This window comes from Carcharodon carcharias, chromosome X (assembly GCF_017639515.1).
Source record: "Carcharodon carcharias isolate sCarCar2 chromosome X, sCarCar2.pri, whole genome shotgun sequence".
Taxonomy (NCBI): Eukaryota; Metazoa; Chordata; class Chondrichthyes; order Lamniformes; family Lamnidae; genus Carcharodon; species Carcharodon carcharias.
The window spans coordinates 15,960,604-15,981,446 of NC_054507.1; the positions used below are offsets into that span (position 1 = coordinate 15,960,604).

The following is a 20,843-nucleotide window of genomic DNA, read 5'->3' on the forward strand; positions in this document are numbered from 1 at the left end:
TTTTTTTTAGTTTAGTTTCCAGACTTGTGAGGACTTGCTTACTGCAGCATCCAGAGTGATATTCATGCCTGTGAGGTGCAGGATCAAAGCCACACTATAATACCTGGTATGCTTCTGTAGAAGTTAGCTTTTGGGTGAAATTGAAACTCCGCCAGTTTTTGTTCCCACTGGTTTCCATAGACTCAATTACAGTGAAGGCCAGGCGGTAAAATGAAGCAAAATAGCAGAACTTGTTCATTGACCAAGCAGCCTGTGTTAGATGATTTGCAAAGGCCAATGAAACCAGGTGCCACTCATGGATATGGGCAGCAGAGATTTAGGTGAATTGAGGTTTACCCGGGGTGGGTGATGAGAAGCCGGTCATGGGGAGTACAGGAGTTGTCAAGTCTGAGGACTTCCAAAGCACTCGATGCACAGCAGGGTCATGCCCAGGGTGGTAGAGTGGCAGCGTATGGGTTTGTGCTCTGGGCCATGCGTTAATGAGCTCTGCTGTGCCACGTCCTTGCTGAGCTGCTGGGAGAGGATTGGACACCTTGCCCATTTTGAGAGAGACAGGGCAAATCCAAGAAGGACGTGTCGAGGGACTCATGGTATCTCAGCAGTGCATCGGTGCGTTACATCTTGGAGTGCGCTGACTGTGGTTACGTAGGCAGGTGCGGCAGCCATTTTGGGGGCACAGGAGGATCCCACAAAGAGTAAGGAGATGACTAAGCAGTTACGAAAGCAACATTTCACAGTTCCTGGAAACTCATCCTCTTTCAGCTTTTCCTAGGTTATATGGGGTCACCACAAGGCTTTTTGGTCACCCTTCATATCAGTTTTACAGCTGCATGCTTTCCCTGCCCCTAATTCTCCCCATTTATTCAGGGCTGGGGACTGGCAACAGTACCTTTTGCCAGAGCTGAACCTGTTAACTCTGGTTCTCTCTCCAAAGATGCCGCCAGACTTGCTGAGTGTTTCCAGCATTCTCTATTGAATGAGCTGTTAATCGGTGTTTAGCGGTGTTGATCGAGTGGCAAATGTTAGCGAGGACACTGGGTGAGCGTTCCCCCCCCCCCCCCAACGGTTTTCCACATAGTGGCCATGAGATCTCTTGTATCCACCCGAGAGGTTAGACAGGGCAATGTCTCATCGAAACAGGCTAAAGCACGTCGAAGAGACAAAGAGCTGCCCTGGGCTGCTTTCGAGCACCTCCTAAAGGCTGGTGAGTTGGTGTGACTCATCGGTAACACCAGTGGAGAGTTGTACTTGGGGAAGAGAGCCAAAAGCAAGGGGAAAGGGAGAAAATATCTTGAAAAAAGGGAGTCTTGTATTAAAAACAACAGGACGTTTAAATCTTGGCAGGCGGTGAAAGATATGTTGGGACGAGTTTAAACCTGGAAGAAGTACCTTGTACCAAATCATGCAATGTAAAATTGTTTTTTTTTAAAAATGAAGATTCTTCACTGACCAGAGAGTGTTCAGTTTTGACTGAGGAGGAAACCATTCAAATTGTTAGGAAGTTATTTGACGATTCTCCGGACTGACGCTCCGTTATGCGATTTAGGGAGCGCTATATTGAGAGAGATACCATCCTTCAGCTGAAGCATTGGAGCATGGCCCTGCCTATCTGTTCGGGTAGGCACTAACCATTCTGTGGCACTGGCTGTGGGAAGGCAGGGGATTTTCCAGGGATTGGGTAACATTCCTCACCCTGACCAGCAACAATCACCAAGAATAGACTCTTTGGTTATTTACCTGCTTGCTGTTTATGGGATGTTGCTGGCACAGCAGGGAGGTGGTGATGGCGTAGTGGGATTGTCGCTGGACGAATACTCCAGAGACCCAAGGTGGTCCTCTGGGGACCTGGGTTCAAATCCCACCATGAAAAATCTGGAATTAAAAGTCTGATGACGACTATGATTGTTGTTAAAAACCCATCGGGTTCACTAATGTCCTTTTAGGGAAGGAAATCTGCTGTCTTTACCTGATCTGACCTACAGGTGACTCTTTATTAAAAAAAAACCCTCAGTTAGGGATGGGCAATAAATACTGGCCTAGCCAGTGATGCCCACATCCCATGAACGAATAAAAAAGAATGAATGGGACCACATTTGCCTGCATAACAGTCACTGGACTTGTAGAAAGTTACTCATCATGGTTTGAGGTATTCCAATGTGATCAGGTGCAATATAGGGTGAATATATTTGTGCCATATATAGAGATGCAAGCATTGGATTTATTCGTTCTGTTTGGTGTCAGCCATGTATTCAGCTAAAACAAACATCGTTGGCGATGAATGTGTAGAAGAAGCTGGTTTCTTTAATAAAACAGAACTGCAATTTGGCTTGTTGGATGGCAGCTTGGGTCACTATCCGAGCCTAGGATGAAGAGGTAATGTGGAAGGCCTGACTGATCCTCTTTAGAGAGCCGTCAGTTTAGTGTGGCTATGCTTCGTTTTCTACTGTTGTAGCTGTGTAAAAGTTTCGAACGCTAAGAAGTGATCTAGTTCTGACCGTGGCATTTTGAAATAATGCCCAAAACGTTTGGAACAAAAGCCGGTGGTGGGAATAAATCACAGGGCGCACAGATTGCTGAACAGGGAAGGCTGAGGTGGGAAGGATTCTGGAACATAAAGGGAGGAAATAAAAGCAAAACACTGCAGATGCTGGAAATCTGAAATAAAAACAGACAAAACTGGAAAAGCTCAGCAGGTCTGGTAGTGTCTGTGGAGATAGAAACTGAGTTAACGTTTCGAGTCCCTATGACTCTTCTGAGCTGATTTATATGGTATAGCGGGAGGGAATATGCTGGTGCAACTGTCTTTGCAGTTTACCATCACCAGTTGAAAGGGTTACCATGTGTCTGGACAAATGTGGTTGAGTTTGTGGGAAATCTGTGCAGTGAGCTATCAAGCCGTAGCAACGGGTGTAAAGGGTGAGGGTCAGCATCTATGCTATGGGCCTAGTGTTGGAAAATGGGATTAGAATAGTTAGGTTCTTGTTTGACCAGTGCAGACTCGATGGGCCGAAGGGCCTTTTTCTGTGCCGTAGACTCTATGGGACCTACGGTGAATCTGCCACCGAGAGAAGTTTTCAGTTGGCATCATGCCCAGACTGAATCACTGTACCATTGGTAGGATTGCCTCACAGAAGAAATGCAGCAGTTTCCTATTTGCTGTCAGCAACATGTTGCTGCTTTGCTGATACTTGGGTGGGGGGGGGGGAGACAAGATCAAATCAGCTTTTAAAATATACATGTGGAGTCGTGTTTGATCCGACAGGCTGTGTTCAGACCCAGACCCAGACCCAGACCCAGCCTGTGTTCAGAGACTTGGTGTAAAACATTTTGGCTAATGATTGGTGGGGGTGGGGTGGGGGGGTGGTGGTTGGAGAGGTTGCCTGTCTTTGAAGGCCGGATTGGGCAGACGGATGGGGACAGAGGTGACTTTTTACTCGACATAAGTGCGGTGTCAGGACTGGAAAGTGGCTACAGTTTGAGACACCTTGGTGCATCAAGCATTCCCAGAGAAGGACACAACATAAGCAACTGGAGCAGGCCACATGGCTGTTTGAGTCTGCTCCGCCATTCCCTACGATCATGATTGATCTTCTCCCTCAGCTATACTTTGCAGCACCATCCCCATTATCCCTTAATTCCTTTATTAGTGCCTCAAAATCTACCAATCTCTGACTTGAATTCACTCAATGACTGAGCATGCACAAGCCTCCGCGATAGAGAATCTGAATGAATTGCAGTCCTTTTTGAGTGAAGAAACCCCTCCTCATCTCAGTCCCAAATGATTACCCCTTTATCCTGACTCTGCCCTCTGTTCTCGATTTCCCCAGCTAAGGGAAACAACCTCTCAGTATTGACCCTATAAATCCCCTCCAGAATTTTATATGCTTCAATGAGACCTTAGTGCCTCAGTGCTCCCTATTTCCACAGCGTCATTTTCCCCCACCATTGCCTTTAGCAACTATCTTTCCAGCCCCCTGTGAGTGAGATCGTCTGTACTTGGGCATAGATTGGCCATTTTGTACAGATTTTTTTTAAACTGAGTTCAAATTCTCATTCAGGATTTGAACTTGCATCCCTTGGGTTATTAGTCCAGTAACATAACCACCATACAGGGTAGAGTATCCTTTATCCAAAACCCTTGGGGCTGATTGCATTTCGGATTTCAGATAACTGTAGTTTTTGGATACCGCATATAAACTTACATTACACTAGCCTAAGCTATGCTAGGTATAGTCTAAAGTAAATAAAATGGCTAGAAAGGTAAGATGTACCACAGAATAGTAAATAAAAGGTATGTGTTATAAATTTGCTTTTGACATGTTCACCCCAAAAATCACAAGTTAAACAGGGCACACATACAACTAGACTTCCCACGCTAAAGGTCAATAAGGTTTAAAAAAAGGTGTGTTTTTTGGATTTATGAATAAAGGATACTCAACCCGTACTACCACAACCTCCTAGTAATTTCAGTTTTGAGGACAGTTATGTTTTGTAGGGTGGCCAAGTTGTGCTATTAATGATAAAAAAAACTTTAAGTTTATTTACAATATACTCAGCAGCAACTACACATGTGCTTTCAACTCCAACTCTGTCTCTACACTGACTGCTGAGATAGCCCTTGCTACTCTCCTATTGGTTACTGCAGATCATGTGATCATCCTAACAAGTATTATTCTTAAAGGTATGTTACACACTAAATAAAACCATAATTACTACATTCCTCCCCCTTTAACTCGGCTATACATATTATATTTACAAGTGCATATTTTTCAAGACAACATAATATTTACACTGGGTGAGGAATTTACAAGTTCAGTCTTTCAGGTGGTTTCCTGGTACGTGTGGAACGTCACAGCTCCACAGCTTCAGATTCTTTGTCAGGAACCTCCCCTCCGGAGTTGCCTGAACATCAGGTGCTTCAGTGGGCACTCGCAGTTCTGTATCCTCAACTCTAACAGGAACATCAGACATGTCAGTCCTGGGTTGAGTATCCTCAACAGGAAACGCAGACCTGGTCATGGTCACTGGTGGAACCAAATCTTGGTGATTTGTCTCTCTCTTCCTTAAATGGTCCACATATTTACAGATGATCTGGCCTTCCACCTCCATGTGGAAAGATAGAGGTCCAGTCACTGCACTTATTTCTATATAAAAACAAAAAAACTGCGGATGCTGGAAATCCAAAAACAAAAACAAAAACAGGATTACCTGGAAAAACTCAGCAGGTCTGGCAGCATCGGCGGAGAAGAAAAAAGTTGACGTTTCGAGTCCTCATGACCCTTCGACAGAACTTGAGTTCGAGTCCAAGAAAGAGTTGAAATATAAGCTGGTTTAAGGTGTGTGTGTGGGGGGCGGAGAGAGAGAGAGAGGTGGAGTGGGGGTGTGGTTGTAGGGACAAACAAGCAGTGATAGAAGCAGATCATCAAAAGATGTCAACAACAATAATACAAAAGAACACATAGGTGTTAAAGTTAAAGTTGGTGATATTATCTAAACGAATGTGCTGATTAAGAATGGATGGTAGGGCACTCAAGGTATAGCTCTAGTGGGGGTGGGGAGAGCATAAAAGACGTAAAAAATAAATAAATAAATAAATAAATATTTTTTTTCCTCTTTTTATAATGGAAATAGGTGGGAAAAGGAAAATCTATATAATTTATTGGAAAAAAAAAGAGAAAAGGAAGGGGGAAACAGAAAGGGGGTGGGGATGGGGGAGGGAGCTCACGACCTAAAGTTGTTGAATTCAATATTCAGTCCGGAAGGCTGTAAAGTGCCTAGTCGGAAGATGAGGTGTTGTTCCTCCAGTTTGCGTTGGGCTTCACTGGAACAATGCAGCAAGCCAAGGACAGACACGTGGGCAAGAGAGCAGGGTGGAGTGTTAAAATGGCAAGCGACAGGGAGGTTTGGGTCATTCTTGCAGACAGACCGCAGGTGTTCTGCAAAGCGGTCGCCCAGTTTATGTTTGGTCTCTCCAATGTAGAGGAGACCACATTGGGAACAACGAATGCAGTAGACTAAGTTGGGGGAAATGCAAGTGAAATGCTGCTTCACTTGAAAGGAGTGTTTGGGTCCTTGGACGGTGAGGAGAGAGGAAGTGAAGGGGCAGGTATTGCATCTTTTGCGTGGGCATGGGGTGGTGCCATAGGAGGGGGTTGAGGAGTAGGGGGTGATGGAGGAGTGGACCAGGGTGTCCCGGAGGGAGCGATCCCTACGGAATGCTGATAGGGGGGGTGAAGGGAAGATGTGTTTGGTGGTGACATCATGCTGGAGTTGGCGGAAATGGCGGAGGATGATCCTTTGAATGCGGAGGCTGGTGGGGTGATAAGTGAGGACAAGGGGGACCCTATCATGTTTCTGGGAGGGAGGAGAAGGCGTGAGGGCGGATGCGCGGGAGATGGGCCGGACACGGTTGAGGGCCCTGTCAACGACCATGGGTGGAAAACCTCGGTTAAGGAAGAAGGAGGACATGTCAGAGGAACTGTTTTTGAAGGTGGCATCATCGGAACAGATGCGACGCAGGCGAAGGAACTGAGAGAATGGGATGGAGCACTTATTTCACCCGGTAACCACTTTAGTCCTTCCCTGAAGTTTTTCACATATACCGGCTCTCCCACGGTAAATTTCCTCTCGCGACTATGCCAGTCGTGTCTAGTTTTCTGGTTCCCTGACTCCTTTTCACCTTCCCCTATAAATTCGGCATTATTAAGCTGAATCTCGTCCTGAGACAGCGTTTCAACAATAACTCCTCAGGTGTGACACCTGTTGTTGTGTGAGGGGTAGTCCTGTAATGAAAAAGAAAGTGAGCTAGTTTGGGTGCCAAGGAATCTCCAGTTAGATTTTTCATGCCTGTCTTGAATATTTGAACCACCCTTTCGGCCAATCCGTTTGAGAAAGGGTGGGTACGGTGCAGTTTTCACATGAGTGATACCATTGAGGCTGATAAACTGTTGAAACTCAGCTCTGGTAAATGCCGTGCTGTTATCAGAAACAACTACTTCTGGTAGTCCATGAATAGCAAAACTCTGATGTAGTTTCTCAATTGTAGCGGCCGATGTTGGCGATTTCACTCATATACATCCAACCATTTTGAATGGACATTGACAATGAACAGAAACATTGTTCCCAGGAAAGGTCCCACATAATCAATGTGTAACTGCACCCAGGGTCTACCTGGCCACTCCCATGGGTGTAATGGAGCTGTCACTGGCAACTTTTGCAGTTGCTGAGATTGCACACAGTCCTTTACTAAACTCTCTATTTCACCATCCATCCCAGGCCAGTACAGATAGCTGTGTGCTATGGTCTTCATTCGGGAAATTCCTGGATGAGCACTGTGCAGTTCAATTAAAAGAGGCTCCCTTCCCTTTGGAGGAACTATCACTCGTGCTCCCCACAATAAGATGCCATCCTGACTGGTTATTTCATGTCTTCTGTTGAAGTACGGTTTCATTTCATCAGACACGGGCTCCTGTGACCAACCATGTGGCACTTGTTCTCGTACCTGAGATAGGACTGGGTCCCGACTTGTCCAGTCTCTGATCTGTTCAGCACATCCCGGTGAGGAACCTAAGAAATTTAACAGTGAAACAAGTTCCTGTGGAACTGGGATGTGCTCGTCATTTTCTTGTAAAGGCAAATGACTAAGGGTATCGGTGTTTGCGAATTGATTCCCAGGAAAGTATATTTGTATGCTGCCAGAATTAAAGCCCATTGTTGTATCCTTGCTGAGGCTATGGGTGGTATAGCCTTGTCCTCACTAAACCTGGCACCGGTTTGTGATCTGAAATAACTGTAAAATGACAGCTGTGTACGTACTGGTGAAATTTCCTGACACTAAAGATGATGGACAGGCCTTTTTCTATCTGTGAATATCCCTTTCCCGCTGTGGTGAGTGTTCTTGATTGTAACCTATTGGCCGTTCTGTGCTGTTGTCCATCCGATGAGAGAGCACTGCTCCCACTCCATAGGGAGATGCATCACATGTCAGCACCAATTCTTTCCTCTGGTCATAATGAACTAATGGATTGGACAAGTGCAATTGGGGCACCTCCCAAGACCAACGTTAGTTCTTTTTGAGTCGAGAATGCAGGGGGGCCAGTCCTGTAGACAAATTGGGTAAGAGCCGCCCATAATAGTTGACCACTCCTGGGAATGACTTGAGCTCTGAGACGTTCTTTGGCGCAGGTGCCTCTCTTATGGCTCTCACTTTCTCCTCATCCAGGTGGAGGCCCTGTGAACTACCTGGTGACCCAAATAGATTACCTCCCTTGCTTGGAATGTGCACTTTTCTGTTTTTAAGTGCACTCCAGCTTGCAAGAAACATTTTAAGACTTCTTCTAAGTTTGCCAAATTCTCTCTTTCAGTGAATCCTGTCGCCGATACATTGACTAAGTAGACTACAAGCTGGGGCAGTCCCTGCAGTAAGCTTTCCATTGTTCTCTGGAAGATGGCACAAGTGGAGGAGACACCGAAAAGCAATCGAGCAGATTGCTACAACCCTTTGTGGGTATTAATTGTGACAAATTCCCTGGAGACATTATCCAACTCTAGTTGTTGATAAGCATGACTCATGTCAAGCTTTGTGCATATTGTTCCTCCTACCAGCTTGGCATACAGGTCTTCAATTTTTGGAATGGGGTGCCTGTCTAGCTTAGTCACTTTATTAACCGTCAGTTTGTAGTCTCCACAAATTTGGATGCTTTGGTTGGGTTTAAGGACAGGGACGATTGTTGCTGCCCATTCTGAGAACTGAACAGGTTATATAATGCTCAGTTTCTCTAGTCTGTTCAGTTCAATGTTGACTTTTTCCCGCAGGGCCTAAGGTACCAGTCTCACCTTCATGAAGCAAGGTGTTGCTTCTGGATCTACATGAATCTTGGCCTGCAGGCCCTGGATTTTTCCCTGTTTGTTCTTAAAGATGGTGGCGTACTTTCTAAGTAGCTCTGGTAGCCCAATTGCTCTTAACTGGAAAATTTCAGCCCATTCTAACTTAATCTCCTTTAACCAGTTTTGCCCCAGGAGGTTTCACCCTTCACCTGCTACCACCATCACCGTTAGCTGTGCCAATTGGCTTCCATAATGGACAGTTTCTCTGCTTATGCTTTTTACTTGAATGTCTTCACCGGTATCTGTTTTTAGTTTGACAGCTGTTTCTTCTAAACTTAATTGATGTTCCCCATTATTCAGATATCTGAAGGTACGTTCCCCAATTACTGTCGTGAAAGCTCCCGTGTCCACTTCCATTCTAACAGGTTTGCCGTTTACTTTCACTGTGATAAATATTGGTTCTGTCTTTCCAACTTTCAGATTAAACAATGAGTAAATGTCTGAATTTGTTGTTTCAGGATCTTCCACATTGTAGATTTCATTGGGCTTCTTCTTTTGTTTACAAACCTGATTGGATCTTTCCTTGCGCTGCCTCATCATGTGTCCATTTCTGTGACAATAGTAGCATTCGATTCTTTTTAAACTGCCAATCACTAAAAGGCTGATTGTTTCCACCTCTATTAAAATTATTCGTTGATTTCGCTGCTAAGTTATTTTTCTTTATTCTTCAGTTAGCGGGGCCTGTTTCCCGCTTCTCGACAGAGTCTCGCTTTCTCGTGCCTCTTTTGGCTGAGGTTTCCTGTCTGATGTGGAGGATGGTGCCATTTTGTGCACCCCGTACTGCTTCTGAATCTCTTACTGCGCTTTCCATGGCTGGCGCTATCTCTAGCACCTTCTTGAAATCCAGATTCACTTCAGACAATAATCTTTTCTGAATAGTATCCTCCTTCACACCACACACTAAACAATCTCTGAGCATGTCGAACTCTCAATGTTCCATTAGCTGTTTCAAATTTGCCATGGAGCATGTACAGGGCTCTATCTCACAAATTAAACCTGAACCTCGTGACTGGGGGCTTGGGTTGAAAATGACCCTTCAAAAGGTCCACCAATTCTTTGAATCTCAGGCACTGGGTGCTGTCAAACTTTGAATCGAGCTGTAGGTTTTTCTCCCACAAGTACTCAAGAGGATTGCTCACCTCTTCTCTTCCCCTGTAATCTTGTTCACTTGAAAAAAGAACCTGAGGCGAGCTATATATTGAAACCAATCATCTGTGGCTGGCTCAAAAGGATCAATTCTCCCAAATTGTGGCATTTTGAAAGGGGATAACTTCTTCAATTCTAACAGATTCTACTTACAATCACTGGGTGAGATACGGTACCCGATTTCTTTTTAACTTGATTTCTTCTGTTCAATCCTGTTTTTCCCTCATCGCCAGTTTGTTGTAGGGTGGCTGAGTTGTGCTTTTAATGATAAAGTTGATCAGCAGATGCTTCTTGGGTGGAAACTTTAAGTTTATTTACAATCTACTCAGCAGCAACTACACATGTGCCTTCAACTCCAACTCTATCTCTACACTGACTGCTGAGGTAGCCCACACCATTCCTATTGGTTACGACAGATCATGTGATCTTCCTTAACAAGTATTATTCTTAAAGATACATTACACACTAAATAAAACCATAATTACTACAAATAGTAAATGATGATGCTGAGTATGGATGCATGTAGAATCATACAACTCCGAAGGAGGTGATTCATCCCACTGTGCTTGTGCTGTCTCTTTGATAGACCTAATCAATTAGTCTCACTCCTCTGCTCTTTCCCCACAGCCCTGCAAATTTTTCCTTCTCAAGTATTTATCCACGTCCCTTTTGAAGATTATTATTGAATCTTCTTCCATCGCCCTTTCAGGCAGCATATTCCAGATCATGACAACTCACTGTGTAACAAAAAAAAATTATCCTAGTCTCCCGTCTCACTCCTTTCCTTTAAATCTCTGGTTACCGACCGGTCACTGAAAACAGTGTAGATCGGGAGAAACTAACAAAATGACTCATTGATTTTGAACCTTTCTTTAATTTTTTTTTCCCTAAAGTGGCTGATTAGTGGAAAACTGGGACAGTCATCTCTATTATAGGTAAATGCCCAGAACGTGGGTATTTCTATTGCGTGAATAGGATCTTAAAAAATAGATCATTTCCTCTCTCCGCTCAGCTTGTGTTTTCCTGTTATCAGAAAAGGTGAAGCTTAAAGCTCCTGGAAAGTGAGCCCAATTCAAACCACATCAAATGCTTAAACACCGTCATCTACTGAAAGATGGCTTTCGAGACAGTTGTGGTGGCTGTTTGCTAATCGTTGGAGGAAAATCTAACTCGACCACAGTGGATGTGAGTTTGTGTGAACGCACGATTACCGAGCTTGCTGCCTTCAAACTGGTTCTTGTTCATCGTTTTTCATTTAATCTGGTCTCACAGCTTGGTTAGAGAGACCGGGTGCGCAGGTCATTGCAGCTTGTCACTGGTTTAAGGCTTAGCCCTAAATACACTTTGTCCAGCCCTGCACCACCCTTACTGGAGTGAAATCAACACCTCCTTCCTTAGCCAATACCAGCGAAACCAGATTACTTGGTCACTCACTCATTGGCTGTTTTTGGCATCTTGCTATCGTGCTTGGCTACTTAAGAACAGTGACTTCAAAGTCATTCATTGGTTGTAAGCGGCTTTGGAATAAGAAAAGTTAGAAAGACTTGCATTTCTGTAGCACCTTTCATGATCTCAGGATGTTGCCATATTGCTGCTTTTGAGGTTGTTGCAATGTTCGAAATGTGGCAGCCAATGTGTACTCAGTCAGCTCCCGTGAACAGCAATGTGATTGTATAATGATTGCGACACGTGTTTTTAGAGATGTTGGTTGAGGGATAAAAATGGCCAGTGCATCAGGAAGAACCCGCCCCCACCCCTCCAAATCTCCCTTAATATCTTGTGATACCTCCAACAGTGCAGCTCTCCACTGGGAGTGTCCGCCTAGATTATGTGCTTAAGGAGTGGGACTTGAACCTGTGGACTGAGCCACAACTGACAGTTAAATGTTGTACCATTGAATTCCTAACTGTGCAAATGGCAATCCTTGTCCAATAGGCTAATGAAAAATGTAGGAGCATAGGAACATCAGGAGGCCATTCAGCCCCTCGAGCCTGCTCCACCATTCAGTGAGATCATGGCTGATTTGCGACCCACCTCCTCTAGCTGCCTTTGTTCCATATCCCTTAATACCTTTGGCTAACAAAAAATCTCATAAACTTACAATTGATTTAGCATCAACTGCTGTTTGTGGGAGAGTGTTCCAAACTTCTACCACCCTTTGTGTATAGAAGTGTTTCATAATTTGACTCAAAGATTTGCCCCTTATTTTTAGACTGTGCTTTCTGCCCCAGACTCCCTAACCAGCAAAAATAGTTTCTCTCAATCTACCCTGTCTATTCCTGTTAATATCTTGTAAACTTTGATCAGTTCACCCATTAACCTTCTAAATTCCAGGGAATATAATCTTAGTTTGTGTAACTCTCCTCGTAATTTAACCCTTGGAGTCTGGGTATCTTTCTGGTCAATCTACACTGCACTCCCTGCAAGGTCAGTATCTCCTTCATAAGGTGTGGTGCCCAGATCTGTTCCCAGTGACTCCAGGTGTGGTCTAACCAGGATTTGTGTAGCTGAAGCTTGACTTCTACCCCCTTGTATTCTCATCCTCCAGATATAAGGCCAACATTCCATTAGCCATTCTGATTATTTTCTATACCTGTTCATGACTTTTTAAATATCTATGTGCCTGGATATCCACTGTTTCTAGCTTTTCACCATTTAGAAAGAACCCCATTCCATCCTTTTTAGGGACAAAATGGAAAATCTCACATTTGCTGACATTGAAATCCATTTGCCACAATTTTGCCCACTCACTTAATCTATCAAAATTTGGGATGTTATGCTTCCATCTATATGCTTACACTGCTGTCTACATGCTTACACTGCTGCCTGTTTTTGTCTCATCAGCAAACTTGGCTTTCTATCCCAATATCCAAGCCGTTAATAAATGTGGTGAGTTGTTGAGGCCCCACACCATTGCGGGACACCATTAGTCACATCCTGCCGATGAGAGTACCAGTCCATTATCTCCACTCTCTGTCTCCTTCTCATCACCCAGTCTCCTGACTGGCTCAATAATTTGCCTTCAATTCCTTGGGCCTGTTGCTCGCTTACTTTGAGCAGGTCATCATGCTCAGCCTACCTATTTGCTGCTCCTGGCACCCAGTCTTCAGGATAGAAAGAGAGACCACCATTGTTGAATAATTCAATTTAGGTGAAGGGACAAAAAAATACTGCTCCTTTTACTGAAGGGTAGATGGAACAAAGATGGACCGAATGGCCTTTCTCACCCTTTGTGGTCTCGTGAGATGTGACTTAGTTAGTAAATGCCCTCACTTTGTGGTAGGTATGAGCACCTGTGGGTACTTTAAGAAACGATTTGACAAGGTCCTGAGGGAGGAGGACATTGGGGAGTATAAAAGGTTGGGTTTGGGACCCCTTCATTTGACGCGACATTTTCCTAGATGCTGACTATTACTTAACTCAATTTAGTGTCAAATCCGCACACATAGGGCGGAATTTTATGGCCCTGTTTTGGCGGGGACAGGGCTGTAAAATGCGGCGAGACATTCTAAACCCCATTGACGACAGCGGGAACGTAAAATTCCGCTACTGTAAAATTCTGCCCTGAGGGTTGTGAAGGGCCCATTCGCAGTGGCCAATCTCAAACTAGTTGGCCGAATGACGAGGGATTGGTCTATTGGCATGGTGGTCTATTGGCATGGTGGTCTTTCACCGGATCCACGTGGGGCCGGTCTCTGGGTTCCTCGAGTGTGATACCGCCACAGTTGGATGCCTCCAAGTCCGGGAGTCTTGGTTTGTGCCGCTGGTGAGCTATGCCTGAGTTTCTTTTTGTTTCTCTCCTTGCCAAACCCAGCGCCGAGCAGGGAACTGGGAATGCCGTCAAGTCCAACCCTTCCAAGCGGCATCGCGACCGGCTCAATGTGGAGTTTGACAACCTGCTGAGGCTCCTTCCGACCACTGAGGAGATTGCTGGGCGATTAGACAAACTGTCTGTCCTGCGGCTTAGTGTCAGCTGCCTCCGCATTAAGCGATTCTTTGAAGGTAAGAGCAGTGGACTTGTGAATTATGTTGCGAGCGATTGGCGGGTCTTCCCTTCCAACCCCCTTTGAACCCACCAAATTCCTATTAAATTTCTGGAGAAACGACCAGCACTCCCACATCATTAGGGCTTTGAAATGAAAGCACAAGTTACCTGTGTATAAATGCACAAAGCATTTTAAATGGGTTCACTCCCTTGCTAAATAAGAAAGAAAGGATTTGCATTTATATAGAGCCTTTCCTGACCTCAGGATGTCCCAAAATGCTTTAGATCCAAAGTGCTTTTGAAGTGTACACACTGTTGCAATGCAGGAGCAGTGGAGAGAGGAGTTTCATCAAGCGCTTTGTGAATTTGTACTCTAGTTTGGGGCCCGAGGGGAGTGTGTATCGTGCTTGTTTTTCACTGTCCACTTTTCACGAGGGTTTTTCAAAGGTTGCTCGAGTTGCCAACTCTGGGTGGACCTATTCCTGGAGGTTTCTTCACGTCTCCCTGCCTCTAATCATCGTGTCGGGTCAAACAGCCTCAAACAACTTTAAGCGTTCAAAGAAAATGAAGGAGACAATTTGTTTTTTTAAATGCCAGAAGTAATCTGTCTTCTGGGTTTGCTCACACCAGAGTCCAGGACATTAATCTTTAACACTAGGAGGTTCCAGAGCAACCCTGGAGGGTTGGCAACCCTACATCCAGCCAGCACACATTGTAAAATAGCTGCTTCCGATTTTTTATTAATTGAAATCCATATTTTTCCATCTGATTATTGAGTAATTTTAATTTATCGTTTTCATTCAGGGTATGGGACCTTAGAAACCATATAAATACTGTGGCTATGAGAGCAGGTCAAAGGCTAGGAATCCTGTGATGAGTAACTCACCTCCTGACTCCCCAAAGCCTGTCCACCATCTACAAGGCACAAGTCAGGAGTGTGATGGAATACTCCCCACTTGCCTGGATGAGTGCAGCTCCCACAACACTCAAGAAACTCAACACCGTCCAGGGCAAAGCAGCCCCGCTTGATTAGAACGTCATCCACAAACATTCACTCCCTCCACCACTGACGCACAGTAGCAGCAGTGTGTGTACCATCTACAAGATGCACTTCAGCAACTCACCAAGGCTCCTTCAACAGCACCTTCCAAACCCACGACTGCTACCATCTAGAAAGACAAGGGCAGCAGACGCATGGGAACCTGTGGGTGGGGTATTCCCCTCCAAGCCACACATCATCCTGATTTGGAAATATATCGCCGTTCCTTCACTGTCGCTGGGTCAAAATCCTGGAACTCCCTCCCTAACAGCACTGTGGGTGTACCTACACCACATGGACTGCAGCGGTTCAAGAAGGCAGCTCACCACCACCTTCTCAAGGGCAATTAGGGATGGGCAATAAATGCGGGCCTAGCCAGTGACACCCACAACGTGTGAATGAATCTAATAAAATCAAGAGGCCATTCAGCCCTTTGAGCCTGTTCCACCTTTAAATTAGATCATGGCTGATCTGTATCTTAATGCCATCTACCTGAATTAGCTCATGTTCCTTGATGGGTTTGCCTAACATAAGTCGACTGAGCTCAGTCTTGAAAGCTCGAGTTGAGCCTCTGTATCCACAGCCCTTTGCGGGACAGAGGCTCCAGACTTCCACAACACTTTGTGTTCACCTCCTTGTTTTGCAGATGAGTGTGGCTGAGTTGGGCGAGGAATGGTTTTTATCTCGTACAGATATGGGCTCAGAGATTGTGAGCTTCACTTTCCAGATCGCTGCTGGATAACCCCAGTCTCCGATACCATTCCAACAAGGGATTGTTTACATGAGGAGAAAAGAGCTCAGCGAGAAGATAAATCTGTGACTTCTGCCATTCGTGCGACCATAGCAAATTATTGGGCACGACATATCTTGCCACACATTTTCACTAGCTAACCATATCCCACTTTCTTTTAAAGGGTTTGCATTATCTTTGTAGGCCATCTATTGCATAGACTCTTGAGCAACCTGCCCTGCCTATAGCTGCTGCTCTGGGTGAGGGGAGGGATCAAGTTGGTTTTTGCTTCCCAGAAATGTATTTATTTTTGTGGAAATGTTTGAGTTGACTTTTTTTTAACAAAGGGTAGAATAAACGCGGTTAAGGATATGGCGTAGGCTTTTGTGGCATAGGAACAGGAGGCCATTCAGCCCCACAAGCCTGATCAAGCCATTCAATGAGATCATGGCTGATCTCATTGATCACTCCTCCTGACTCCCCAAAGCCTGTCCACCATCTACAAGGCACAAGTCAGGAGTGTGATGGAATACTCTCCACTTGCCTGGGTAAGTGCAGCTCTCACAACACTCAGGAAACTTGACACCATCCAGGACAAAGCAGCCCCGCTTGATTGGCACCACATCCACAAACATTCACTCCCTCCACCACTGACGCACAGTAGCAGCAGTGTGTACCATCTACTAGATACACTGCAGCAACTCACCAAGGCTCCTTCGACAGCACCTTCCAAACCTGTGATCTCTACCACCTAGAAGGACAAGGGCAAAACAGACACATGGGAACACCACTACCTGCAAGTTCCCTTCCAAGCCACTCACCATCCTGACTTGGAAATATATCACCATTCCTTCACTGTCGCTAGGTCAAAATCCTGGAACTCCCTCCCTAACAGCACTGTGGGTGTACCTACACCACATGGACGGCAGCGGTTCAAGAAGGCAGCTCACCACCACCTTCTCAAGGGTAATTAGGGATGGGCAATAAATGCTGGCCCAGCCAGCGACGCCCACATCCCATGAATGACTTTTTAATAAAACTACAACCTAACTTTGCCCCATATCCCTTAATACCTTTTGGTTAACAAAAATCTATAATCTTTGTTTTAAAAATGAACAATTGATCTAGCATCATTTGCCATTTGTGTCCCTAACACCTACCACCCTTTGTGTGTAGAAATATTTCCTAATTTCACTCCTGAAAGGCCTGGCTTGAAGTTTTGGACAATACCCCCCTAGTTCCAGACCCCCAAGCAGTGGAAACAGTTTCTCTCTTATCTACCCTATCTGTTCCCCTTAATATCTTGTAAACTTTGATCGAATCATCTCTTAACCCTCTAAACTCCAGGGAATATAACCTTAGTTTGTGTAACTCTCCTCGCAATTTAACCCTTTGAGTCCAGGTATCATTCAGCTAAACCTAAATTGTACTGCCTTCTGGGTCAGTATCTCCTTTCTAAGGTGTGGTGCCCAGAACTGTCCCCAGTGACTCCACGTGTGGTTTAACCAGGGCTTTGTGTAGCTGAAGCTTGACTTCTACCCCCTGGTATTCTAGTCCTCTGGATATAAGGCTAACATTCCATTAAACGTTCTGATTATTTTCTATATCTGTTCGTGACTTTTTAATGACCTATTTACCTGGATCCCCAGGTCTCTCTAGCTCTTCAGCATTGAGAAAGTGTCCTTTTCTATCCTTTTTCAGTTCAAAGTGGATGACTTTTCATTTGCTAATATGATATCCATTTGCCCATTCACTTAATCTGTCCACATCTCATTGTAATTTTGTGTTTCCTGAATGCTGCTTCCTATGCCGCCTATCTTTGTATCCTTGGCAAATTTGGATATGTGGCTTTCTATCCAATCATCTAAGTTGTGAATAAACATGGTGCATAGTTGAGGCTCCAACACAGATCCTTGCGGTACACCATGAGTCACATCCTAACCAGCTCAATAATTTGGCTTCAGTTCCATTAACTATAATGTTAGCTACCAGTATCTCATGAGGGACTTTATCAAATGCCTTCTGGAAGCTGATAATAAGTAGCATACATCATCCTGCAGGTGCCGCTGGACACAAGAAATGAGAATGCAGAATGATGTGTGCTGGAATACCTCCAGACCAGTAAATAAATCCACTTCATTTACATCTACTGGGGAGGGAGAGAGGGAAAAGAACAACCTGTAATTTTATCTGTTTCTCTCCTAATGGCACTAGAGCTGAAATTCTGATTGGTCAGACCTGGCAGTAGTGTGGCCAAGTATTTTCTTTAATTCTTTCATGGGATGCGGGCATCACTGGCTGGGCCAGCATTTATTGCCCATCCCTAGTTGCCCTTGAGAAGGTGGGGGTGAGCTGCCTTCTTGAACCGCTGCAGTCCATGTGGTGTAGGTACACCCACAGTGCTGTTAGGGAGGGAGTTCCAGGACTTTGACCCAGTGAAGGAATGGCGATATATTTCCAAGTCAGGATGGTGAGTTGCTTGGAGGGGAACTTGCAGCCGATGATGTTCCCATCTTCTATCTGCTGTGGTAGAGGTCGTGGGTTTGGGAGGTCAAAAAATCTTACACATAGTAACACACTGAAGCTGCGTGTGAATGGGTGGCTGATCAAGCCCTGATCCCTGAAGCTGCAAATCCCACTCCAGGTTTTCAAGGCTGAGATAGACGCTGTCAGTATCTGCTCAGCCATAACTCCCTCCATGCCCAGATGGGCTGAAGAAACATCAGCGTAACAAATCCTCTGCTTTCAAATGGATTCCATCCCATCTCCCTGAATTCAGAGATCTTTCAGGGTTCTGCTGTGGGCTTGACTGGAATTTCCTGGGCCCTATACCTTGCCGTGTTCTAGTTCCCAGCGACTATGTGGGAACTTTTTTCTTCATGTAGGACTGGACTGAGAGTGGCAGCCAGCTATTTGACTATAGAAGGCATCGCAATGGACCTTGGTCCTGCCCCCTCCCAGCGCTCACATCCAAAATGGGTGACCACAAAGTGCAGACGCCCTGGCTTGTTATTCTTCCTTTCCACCCCCCCCCCCACCGAGGCATTTTAACACTTTTGTGCACTGCCGGAACATTCCGGCCTTGCAAGTGTTAACCTAGCAGATTACCTTTCGCTCTGTGAGCTGCTAAGTGCATGGTGTGTAAATAGAAAGGAGTTGTCACGAGATGTTGATTTGCGTCAGGCTTCTTATTTCTCAGACTGAGATTTCTTTGTGTGGTGGAGAGATTAGTAACAGAGATAAGCAAGTTTCATGATATGTGAATAATGGCATCCCTTAAAGGCTAACGTTGTTCACTCACCTTTCAAGACTAGGACTAAATTCTCCTACATTGGCCCATGGCAAAAAAACCAGCAGAATTGGTAATAACACACTTCCCATCCGTATGTGTGTGTGTTCATCAGGTAATGCTCCCTACTTGATGCGTTTTGGTTTTTCTGGGCTTCCCCTTGTAGGTGCTTCTGACACCCATTCTCTGGAGGATTGTAAATACTTGCCTCAAGCTGAATCCCCATTTTTCAGTCGGTATTGTTTAGTCAGGCCTTTCGTGCCAATGTCTCAACTGGATGGGAGCCAGCGATTGTTAATGGCAGATTGAGGAATGTAGGGGCCAACTTGTTTGTGCTGATAGAGTTCATCAATGATATCTTGTGACAGATTATCTACAGCGTTTAGTTGTGTGCCTTTCCCTATTTGTTTCAGCAGGTTTTGTTTTGCCTCTAAGTTACCGAACAACTACCCACGCACAGCTCCAGCGGGAATCACTGGCTAGCAATCATGATCAAGAACTTGGCCTGATTTGACTTAGATTTTATTCCCACCTCTAGCTTGGAGTCAGCAAACTGACAATTTTCCCTCCTTTGCCTCAATACCTTGTCAGCTAATTTGGCTCTGTCAAACCTGAGGCCTACCTGGTGTGTGCGGCTTAGTGCCTCTGCTGTCCACAATCGGTGCAGTTGTTTTGGAAAGGTAGATGTGTGTGTTTCTAAGCCTCTGTGAGCGTCTGGTCAATTTAAATGTCCAGCAACAGACTCTTGTGTGTTTAAAAATAAAGATTATTTGTTCACACACGCATCCCGGATCTAAACATCATGAACATAACGAATTAGGAGCAGGAATAGGCCGCTCAGCCCCTCGAGTCTGCTCCGCCATTCAATAAGATCATAGCTGATCTGACTGTAACCTCAACCCCACGTTCCCACTGACCCCCAATAACCTTTCACCCCCTTGTTAACTTTGGCCCTCCCAGTTTCAGTATTTTATGAGACTGGGTGAGAAGATAATGATCAGCTTCAAACTAACAAGGAATCCCGCACGCGAGGGTGAGTCTACTCTACTCTCGCTCCTTTCTCTGTCCCGTCCCTGCCCCTTCACCAACCCCAGCTTGGAATCGTAGGGCGGGATTTTCCAGCCCCACATCCCGGTGGGATCGTCTGGTCCTGCCAAAGTCGACGGAGATTTGAATTAATCGCCACATCCATCACGCCGTGGTGGGGCTGGAATTATCACAGCGCCGAAGGAGGCCATTCAGCCTGTCATGCCTGTGCTGGCTCTTTGTGAGAACAATTTGGCTGGTCCCGCTTCCTTGCCCTTTCCCTGTAGCCCTGTAAATGCTTGTATTTTCTGGTGCTTACCCATTTCCCCTTTGGAGTCCTGATTGACCCCTGCCTCCATCACCCTCTCAGGCAGCGCACTCCAGATCCTAACCACTTGCTCTGTAAAACAAATCATGTCAACGCTGGTTCTTTTGCCAATTGCTTTAAATCTGGTGCCCTCTAGCTTTCAACCCTTCCACCAACAGGAACTGTTTCTCCCTCCTTCACTCTGTCCAGAGCCCTCATGATTTTGAATCCCTCGACAAAATCTCTTAATTTTCTCTTCCCTCAAGGAGAACAGCCTCAACTTCTCCGATCTGTCCTCTCATCCCAATACTTGTTGTTGTAAATCTTTTCTGCACCCTCCCCAATGCCTTCACTTCCTTCCCTTCCCCCTTTCATGAAGGCAGTGCTGTCTTCTGGGGAGTGGTTGTAAAGGCGCTAGGAACTCTCTGGTACCAC

At 45.3% G+C, this 20,843-nt stretch overlaps 1 protein-coding gene across 1 annotated transcript in view; it reads left to right on the forward strand.

The window, feature by feature from the left end:
* LOC121273321 (aryl hydrocarbon receptor-like) overlaps positions 1-20,843 on the forward strand; it is a 100,190-nt gene that overhangs the window by 27,864 nt on the left and 51,483 nt on the right. Inside the window, exon 2 of the mRNA XM_041180456.1 lies at positions 13,847-14,034. Coding sequence (XP_041036390.1) covers positions 13,847-14,034 — 188 coding nt within the window. The remainder of the gene's footprint in view (positions 1-13,846; positions 14,035-20,843) is intronic.